Source organism: Seriola aureovittata, chromosome 19 (genome assembly GCF_021018895.1).
Source record: "Seriola aureovittata isolate HTS-2021-v1 ecotype China chromosome 19, ASM2101889v1, whole genome shotgun sequence".
Taxonomy (NCBI): Eukaryota; Metazoa; Chordata; class Actinopteri; order Carangiformes; family Carangidae; genus Seriola; species Seriola aureovittata.
In genome coordinates, this window is record NC_079382.1 from 23,440,001 (window position 1) to 23,450,000 (window position 10,000).

At 47.0% G+C, this 10,000-nt stretch overlaps 1 protein-coding gene across 3 annotated transcripts in view; it reads right to left on the bottom strand.

Moving 5' to 3' along the window:
• galnt14 (UDP-N-acetyl-alpha-D-galactosamine:polypeptide N-acetylgalactosaminyltransferase 14 (GalNAc-T14)) overlaps positions 1 to 10,000 on the bottom strand; it is a 146,155-nt gene that overhangs the window by 8,877 nt on the left and 127,278 nt on the right. For all 3 annotated transcript variants that reach the window (XM_056405006.1, XM_056405005.1, XM_056405004.1), the window contains 3 exons: positions 7,231 to 7,323; positions 6,054 to 6,137; positions 4,035 to 4,179 (listed from right to left, as the gene is read on the bottom strand). In XM_056405006.1, the coding sequence (XP_056260981.1) occupies positions 4,035 to 4,179; positions 6,054 to 6,137; positions 7,231 to 7,323 (322 nt within the window). The remainder of the gene's footprint in view (positions 1 to 4,034; positions 4,180 to 6,053; positions 6,138 to 7,230; positions 7,324 to 10,000) is intronic.

Consider the following 10,000-nt stretch of genomic DNA (forward strand, 5'->3'; position numbering starts at 1 on the left):
GTTCTAAACGTCGGTGTGGAGGTGTGCCGCAGGGCTGCGATCAGTTCCAGGTCTGCAGGTGAACTCAGAGCTGGAACAGCAGCCTGCTCCTCAGCACAGGTGTCCCCAGGTGGATGAAAGGTTAGAAACAAAGTGAACTCAGACTGACGTGGACAGCTGCAGCCTCGTGTGTGAAGCCGACTGAAGGTGACTGAGCTGCTTGGTATTTCACGCCTGTCGCTCTCCGGCTCCGTCAGTACATGTGTGCGCTCCGTCGCATCATGTGACACCTTCACATTATCGGTGCAGCAGGAGAATACATCTGAATCTCAGACATTACAATCTTTCTGTTTTCTGCTGCTGTGAGTTTACAAATTGGTCTCTCCGCCTCGACCATCGATTTCTCTCTGTGTGACTGTTGGTGTAAAATGGCTCCGCACTGAAAATCCTCTTTGATTCAGAGGAAGTGAAACCAGGTCTTTGTGTTTACAGCAGCGGTTTCACGTCTCATGATCTTCTGTGAGACTCTGCTGCAGCTGCTGGTGTAATGATGTCACCATCAATACAATTACAAATCTACAATTTCCGCCTCACGCTTGTACGACTTCGCCAAAACAGTTTTTATCTTCTGCCGATGTCGCGTTCACAAGAGAAAAATCATATCTTCTGAGGTCACCGTGACCTTGACCTTTGACCTTTGACCACCAAAATCAAATCAGTTGATCTTTCAGTGCAGGTGAACGTTTAGGCCCAATGTGAAGAAGTTCCGTCAAAACGTTACAGAGAAATCGTGTCCAAGAGAACGGGACGGACGTACGGTCGTATCCCTCCGCCAGCCAGCCGAGTTATAGCAAATTTGTTGACCTTTGACCTTTTGGATATGAGATGTCATCACTTCATTTCATCCTTATAGACATTTGAGTTAAATTGTGTCGTAATTAGTAAATTAATTTGTGACTTATGACCAAAAATGTGTTTTGTGAGGTCACAGTGACCTTTGATCTTTGACCTTTAGCCACCAAAGTCTAATCAGTTCATCCGTGAGTCCAAGTTAATGTTTGTGCCAAATTTGAGGAAGTTTACTCTTGTTATTTTGAGGGTCGTCCTCGTGTTGGAGCTCTGCTGAGGTGAGTTTATTTATACAGCACCGTGTATGTGTGTGTGTGTGTGTGTGTGTGTGTGTGTGTGTGTGTGTGTGTGTGTGTGTGTGTTGGTTGTTATCTGTGTAGATGGATGAGGAAATCTTCCTCTTCTCTCTCTCATTGGTCATTAGTAGGTGTGAATAAGCTTCCTGTGAGAGAGTCAAACAAAACATAATAATGTTACAGCAGAAGGTGTGTGTGTGTGGTGTGTGTGTGTGTGTGTGTGTGTGTGTGCAGGTGTGTGCGCAGGTGTGTGTGTATATCGTGCTTGTGTTTGCCCAGTTATTAGTCCTTGTGTGTGTCTGACCTCTCACTGTGCTCATATTTTTACTTGCAGCACAGCAACACACCAAACAATGTGTGTGTGTGTGTGTGTGTGTGTGTGTGTGTGTGTGTGTGTGTGTGTGTGTGCGTGCGCTCTGCCTTCTCTCGGCCATAATTAATACCCGTAGGATTCTCATTATGCCGAGAGCGGAGCGAGCGTGGAAGCTGTGATCCGCTCTAACAAGCCGCCGCGCAGAGAGCGAACATGTCGGCAGCTGAAATGCCTCGAGGCTACAGAGGCCGGCCCGTGACTGGAAGGTCGCCGGTTCAAATCCCTCAACTCGCAGAGAAAACCGCTGGGATGTGTCGATGAGAAACTCTCCCTTATCAGCCACAGTGGAGGAACCCTGGAGGGAGGCTCTTAATCCCTGTTTGTTCATGTTCAGAGGTCTGAGAGGCGGGAACGTCACTCCACTCAAAATTAAATACATTTTTCAGTCAGTTTCTCCTTTGAAAAGTGAGAAACCAGTTTATTCCTCTGATGTCTGCAGATATCCTGAGTCACTGTCAGAGAAGAAAAACCAACATTACAGCTCCTGCAGTGTAAAGGTCTGTGTCCATGTGTAGTGTGATTATAGATTATAGATCAGCTCTAGCTTCTATATTAATACTGTGAAAGTATCAAAGCCTCAGTCCACAGAGAAATGCACACAGCCTGTATTCAGAAACTGAGCCTTAAAACCAGCCGTCAGGACTTCTGGAACTTTGTGATGTCACAACAAAGCAGTCACCAAGCCCCGCCCACCCCAAGAGAGGCTCAGAGCCTCCTCTCTTCTGATTGGCTCACAGACCTGTTGTTACTAGAGCTGCAGAGAGAAGCCTGAGAGAGGAGATGTAAAACTACACTGAGATGGTGTTTGGTTCTTCTTTTGTGCATCTGTGGATTGATGTTTTATAAGTTTTATTAGAGACTTTAAGCAGCGACAGTTTAAGTGATGCTACGGCGCCCGTACACATTCCAACATGTTGCCGTAGAAATCAGAGATCGCTAAGCAACATCTGACTCTAACAACATCTACTTCACTACTTCAGGAAGCTGAGGTCGCTCTGAACATTGATACAACACGTCTCTATTGATATTTACTTTAGAGACAATTTATCATCAGATGAGGAGTTTGTGACTTCAGCACCACGGACAGCGGCGACAGTTTGTCTGACACGTCTATGACACATTATCATGTGTCTTTAACAAATATACTCTGAATCCATAAAACTACTTACAGTGTAATAGAATATAAACAAAATGACAGAGTCAATTATGACTAAAACAAATAATTACCCAGGAACACCTGAACCTATCACAGGTAAACTGCTGCAACAGTAGGAAGTGTCGACATAGAGACTCTGTCTTCACATCATGAAGCTGTCACTTCACTGGGAATCAAGGATGAAGTGATTTGGTTGACTTCTGGTGATCAAAGGTCAAAGGTCAAGGTCACAGTGACCTCACAAAACACTTTTCAGCCATAATTCAAGACTTCACACAGTAATTATGACAAAATATTGGATAAACAGGGATGTAGCCTGGAACTAGTCTGAGTGGAGGAGGGATACGAGCGGGAGGAGGTGGTTCTAGTTTTAAATGTCTTATAAACACTTCTTTTCTGATTCTCCTGATAAACAGCTGCTTGCGTTGTTTCTCCAGACGTGACAGAGGGCGTATTAGAAGAGGAAGGAAATGTTCATATCCTGCATTTTGGAGCTTGAGGAAAAAGCAAATGTTCATTTATCCTCCTCTTCTAAAATCTCACATTTCACTTTAAGATTTGAAAAGACGACACAAGAGTATTTCTAATTCCATTCGTAAGCAGAGACACCAGAGTTCAGTCTCCGGGCAGAAATGGAGACGGTTAAGAGACTGACCCCGAGGAGAGAGGGAGCGGCGGAGAACAGAAACGTTTAAAGAGATGAGGGAAATGGAGACGGAGCTGAGAGCGAGAGCTGCTCCGCCGCAGCTTCAGAGGTGCAGGAGAGAGGAAGAGCAAAGAGATAAAGAAAGTGAAAGATTGAAAAGAAAGAAAGAAAGAGTTGAGGAGGAGGAAGAGGAGGAAGAGGAGGAGGAGGAGGAGGAATCACCCACAGGATGGAGTGCAGAAAGAGATGAAGATGGTGGAGGAGTCCGGTGACTGACGACATTTGAATCATGAGAAATGTACGTTGCTGTTTTTCATTTGTGGTCGTCACTTTTTCCTAATTCTAAAGAAATGACTCAGATTATAAATATTATAATAAATATTATTCCTTTAGAAAAACACACTCTGAAGGACGGAAACAGATTCACCTAAAAACTGTGTTTTAAATGAATGAATGTTTGTTTTGAGGATTTCTCTTGAAGAAACTGTGACGTCGGCGCCTCCCAGTGGTCAGGTAGAAAACAACGACAACCACCAGAGACACAAAGACTCGTCCTTCTTTTCCCGGACAATGACGTCACCGACAGGTGGGTCCTTTGTGGCTCAGCCTATCCCAAGATGCATTGCACGGCGGTAATGAATATAATATGGCAGCAAACAACAGTGACAGAGAGCCTGAGGATTAGACAGTTCAACAGCGGTACAACAGTGAGAGCCACGGGCCTTAAAACCTCACCTGGTTGATGGCGGGGACGCCCTCCGTCCCGATGCAGGCGGCCAGGGTGAGGACGGGCAGCTCCTGCCCCTCCACCCTGCGAGACTCCAGACAGTTCTGCCTCTGTCTGATCGGCCCGGACTGAGAGTCCGAGTCGTCTGGGACCCTGAGGGGGGAAACACCGTTAACGTCTCCATGGTAACTGCACAGAAACATGTCTTCACCTGACTGAGACGAGGCAGACCAATCATCTCGTTAACTACATCTAGATATCAGCTTCGTTTGACGGCGATTTATCAGGATTCTTAAACCCGACGCGCTGCGCCGTTAACAAATCCGCTCAAGGCCGCGATTCTCTGAACTCATTACTTCAGAAAGTTTCCTCCCAATCTTCCTCTTTGATAAACTTCCTCAGTCTTTCTTGTTAAATTCTCGGCCGTGCCGTAAACTGGGGCTTAAGCCCTGTAGCATTAATTCAATCTGCTATCTCCCTCTGTTTTAATAACCCGTTAAAGGTTATTCTGCGTTTTAAGGGTCAGGTCCGTCTCCCCCCGAGAGCCGGCCTGTTAATTCCATTCTGACGGATTAACACCAGCCTGCAGTGGATAAATGTGTATTTAAGTGTGTGTGTGTGTGTGTGTGTGTGTGTGTGTGTGAGTGTGTGTGAAGGAGAGGAGCAGTGTTTAAATGAGAGCACTTATGTGTCTTGAAGGTGTTTATGTGTGTCACCGCCAGGGCTTATGATGTTATACAGTGTGTGTGTGTGTGTGTGTGTGTGTGTGTGTGTGTGTGTGTGTGTGTGTGTGTGTGTGTGTGTGTGTGTGTGCGCGGGTGTGTGTGTGTGTGTGTGTGTGTGTGTGTGTGTGTGTGTGTGTGTGTGTGTGTGTGCGCGGGTGTGTGTGTGTAGATAGGGCACTCAGTCTAAGGAGCTAGGGCTCTTGGGAGCTCAATCAGGACGAAAGAGAGACTTAACACAAAGACAATGAATGAGGCGTTCATTGTCTTTGTGTGTGTGTGTGTGTGTGTGTGTGTGTGTGTGTGTGTGTGTGTGTTTGAAGGTGAATGCACTGAGCTCCACATTTTGCCTCAAAATGTGAGTAAACTTCACCAGAGCAAACCTGTTCTGGTCTGAGCTGTGACGGATCTTTCAGACCGGACGCCGCTCAGGTCGGCGCGCTGTTCAGGGGAGGGCGGAGCAAATATAGGCGGAGTTTGTCACTACGAAGCAGGAAGCTCCTGCTGTGTTTACAGTCTATCATCACCAGAAACAAAGATCCCAGGCAACAAAATGAATCCGGCCCACACCCGGGCCACATGCTGGTTTTCTTCTGGCCCATATACGGCATGATTGTCAGATGAACCAAGGTGGATGTTGGGGCAGAGGTTTCATTTTGTTATCTGGGATGTCTCTTTCCTGTGCTATGAAGCTAGCGTTAGCATTAGCCACGCTACGAAGAAGAAGGGGAGCGGCAAAGAAGAGGCTGTGAGAGTCTCCAGGAACAGAGAGCATCTTGGGGAATTCGACCTTGTGTCCGTCTGCTTCAACTTGACCTTTGACCGGTGAACTGACGCGAGCTGGACGCAGCGACAGACTAACGAGCTTCAGAGCCCCATGTGATGTGCTAATGAGATGAAGCCTCTCCTCTCTGACTGCAACATCTCTGAGTCTCTGATCAGGATCCAGATGTTGAGGCACAGCTGGAGGACTCAGACCTCAGACTGAGTCAAACCAGCAGAGTCAGAATGAAGCAGAGAGTCTTTGATCAGTGTGTGTCACATCCGTCAGACTCACACACAGAATAACAATAATAATAAAAATGTCCTTAAGAAATGAAGCAGAAAGTAATAAAACCAGATTTGACTTGAAATTTCTCTTCTTAGTCTGTTCAGCAAAACACACACACACACACACGCACGCACGCACGCACGCTCATATACACACACACACACGCACACATGCACACACACACACACACACACACACACACACACACACACACACACACACACACACACACACACACACACACACACACTTACTTGAGCTCTGGGTAAACGTTGTCCAAGTACCACTTAAAGGATTTGCACTTGAGCTTCTTGCGAAGTTCCACTCTGCCTCGGATACTGACAACACACAAACAGACGGTCACAGACCAACAGAAACAGTCAGATACAGAAACAGTCAGATACAGAAACAGTCAGTCAGAGCAACAGTGAACCAGGCGGTCAGAAACCTCTCCACAGTCTAATAAAAGCTGAGGTCCAGTGGAGCAGACGGAGCAGGTGCGTGATGTGTTTAAATGTCAGTGTTTACCTGAGTCTGACTGATAAACACTGACATTTAAACAGCTGATTCAGTTCCTGCTTCACCTTCAGTCTGAGTTCAACCAGCTGTTTTATTTATTTTATGTTGGAGACGTTAAAGATCAACGTAACACCAGGCACTTCCTGTTCAAACCACAGACTGTAAATAAAGATGGCCGTCGCCTCTGTGACATCCCCCACAGGTTTATGAAGCTCAGAGTGAGCTGCTCCACTGTCGCCATCTTGGCAGTGTCTGACTCCGCCTCCTAACTCCCAGCTAATCCAAAAAGAGGCCACGCCCCAATCCTCCATAACTTTAGTCCTAAATAAAATGTAAACAGGTGAGTTATATAAACAGGTGTCATGAAGGAGGAAATCAGCTCTAGAGACCAAAACAGTTTTTGTACCAGGCTGTAAACATGTTTATTTCTGCTGTAAAGTTGGACATTTTAACATGGGAGTCTATGGGGACTGACTCACTGTTGGAGCCAGACTCTAGTGGCCGTTAGAGGAACTGCAGCTTCTGGTTACAGCCTTATATTTGTCTTAATCAACCTCCACAAGCAGCAACAATCTGTCGAGTTGTGCCACACCAGCTGTTTTCCTGGGAATTTATTCCATTTTTTTCTTGTTTGTAATTTTTGCTGACAGTTTACAGAGGAGATAAAGAAGGAAACCTGCAGAGAGAGCCAGGTGGATGACATGCAACAAAGCCACAAACAGACCAGTCCACCTTAAAAAACAGACCAGTCCACCTTAAACTACTGAGCATGGTCATGTCTGTGGGAGACGACACTGACTGTCCTGATCCTGAGACATCAACAAGCTCAACACCAGTCCTGTGTGTGTGTGTGTGTGTGTGTGTGTGTGTGTGTGTGTGTGTGTGTGTGTGTGTGTGTGTGTGTGTTCTTACTCTCCGTAAGATTTCCCTCGAGCTGCAGGACGAGCAGAGTAGTAAAAGAGGCGGAAGTCATCCATCCACACCTCGGCTGTGCGACGAGTGTTCCTGTAACAACACACACACACACACAAACACACACACACAAACACACAAACACACACACAAACACACACACACACACACACACACACACACAACACACACACACACATACACACACTTAGACCATAATTTCCCACACCATGCTGCTTCAAATCACGCAGCAGGGAAACACAACACTGAAAACGTTGCGTTCAGGGACACTGCTGCAGGATGAATCTCATCCCGACTGCAGGGAAAGTGCTTCCTTGAACACACCAGGTGAGTCTGAAACACTCTCTGCTTGTAGATGCAAAACGACCTCGACTGAAATGAATCCAACTATAAATCCTCACCTGAATGCTTATTGATCTCCACAGTGTTCCACATTATTGCAGCAGAATCATTTACACAAATATAATTTGTGGTTAATGGACTAAAATCAATCTTCAGATTTTGTTTTACTGAATCAGAACATGCTGTTTTCATCCAGCTCTGTGTTTCATCATGCAGCTGTGAATGTCGGAGCACAGCGGTGATCACATGAATGTTAACACACAGATTCACCACTAATGCAGAATCTAAACACTTCCTCCTCCTCCTCCTCCTCCTCCCCCTCCTCCTCAGCTGGGTCACGGCTCCTGGAGGAGGAGGAGGAGGAGGAGGAGGAGGCTCCCAGCGTTCACCTGCTGCCTCCTCAAACACAAACATCCACCCACCTCCAGATGTGTTGTCTCCACAGACACAGATTACATGTTCATGCTGAGTGTAAATGGAGTCGCGGTGCGAGACACGCCTACTCCAGATGTGCTGGTGATCAGATCAGATTTCATACCCAGACACGGCGCCGTGTTTACAGCAGGTGAGGATCCGCCCACCGCTGTTTCCTCCCTCAGTTGAACCCTGTTCTCCTCTCTGTGCTTTACTCACCCACGCTGCACCAACACACTCTCTCCATCTCTTATCCCCGTTCACTCGCTCCCTCTCGTTCACTCCTTTCTCTCTGTAGTAATTAGCTATTAGCTGAGTTTCTATGAGCTGTGAACTATCTCATTGAAATGACAGAAACCCTCCATTACAGGCAGCACACACACAGGCTGTGGCGCTTTAATGAAAGGGGAAGAGAGACAGAGGAGATGAGATGCTTGTAGGAGTGTGAACATAAATATGTGTCACACACAGGCTTACAATTAAAACACACACACACACACACACACACACACACACAGGGTTGCAGCAGCAGGCCTCTGCGAGGGAGGAAACAGCATAATCTTTGTAATCGAATTATTAAGCAGCTCTTTTTATTTAGCATATTCATAACGGGGCCTGGCCGCGCCAAGCCTGCGGATAATTAAGCAACAGGCGCTTTGTTTGGGAGATCCACGCTGATCACAAACATCAGGCCGTCCTGATACGAACGAAAGTCATCGTCTTCCGCGCGGAACAGATGTTGCCTCGGTAACGGCCAACAGGGAGCGAGACGAGCGACTAAACAGCTCGGCTGGAAAAACACAAATAAATAAGTGAGTGGATGAGCTGCTCCAGAGAGCCGCTCAGCAGCGGGAACCCAACCCCTCCGACCTGGCAGCGCCCCCGCCTCGCTACGGGAACTCAACTCCCAACCCCGGCAGCTCCAGTGCCTTGCTCACACGCCGAGGCTCAGGAGTTACGACACTGTTGAAGCAGAAGATAAATCCCCCGAGTCAGTTTGAGATGAACTGCTGCAATTTAGCTTCCCACAAACTCACTCTCTGTGTCTTCTACTTCCCAGAATGCCTTGCACTGTTTCCTAATTCCACACTGTGTTTTGTTGCTGCTGTAACACACTGCGGTTCACGCGGCACAGTCGGTTTTATAACCTGAATGGACCCGGCGTCCTCATTGTAGCCCTGATTAATCTATTTATACGAGATCAATTCACATGCAGTCTGAGCACATTAGTCCTGTTAATGGATTATTGGGCTGCCTGTAAACATCGCTGTGTTCGGGCTGTTTGAAAGGGCCAGAGAACAGAATACAGCTTATGCTAATAGGATAATATTGTAGTCGCAGCTCAAAGGCTCCCAGGCAGCTGTAAATCCACTTTAACAATGATGTGAGCGGCGTTCGGCGGCTGCAACGCCCGGCTCAGAGCGGGAACACGGCGCTGCTGAGCGTTTACAGTGAAGAGCAGTGAGTCAGTCATCAGCCGGGAGGTCAGGACTGAACTCAGACTGTTTCCACCTCCTGGACAATAGTACGGTGGCCCTGAAGGGCAAACGACACCAACAAAAAGGAAAACACAACGACATTAACTACTAACGGAAAGGGTCGGTACCTGCTATGACAAGGATCATTGGTGATTGGACGAAAGCACGTTTGTTTGTTTAACAGGTATTTTTAAGGCTGCTTTACGCCACACCAGGTAGTTTACGGCTCGGGCGGACTTCATTTAGAAGAGTGACAAAGATGTATTGCCCTGATTGGGGCAATGTACGTCAGTATGGCTCGTCTCACCTGTGCGAGCGGGGAATAATTCTTTCTCCTAAACAACGCTGCTTCTCGTAACCGTGTCTTAAGAGTGCGAACACTCATTGTGATGTTGTGAAAGGTGGACAACATGTCAACTATCACCTCATATGTATGTGTATAACTTCTTCTTCTGTAGTAGCCATGTTTGCATCCGAGCCGTGAACTACCTGGTATGGCGTAAAGCAGCGTTCCC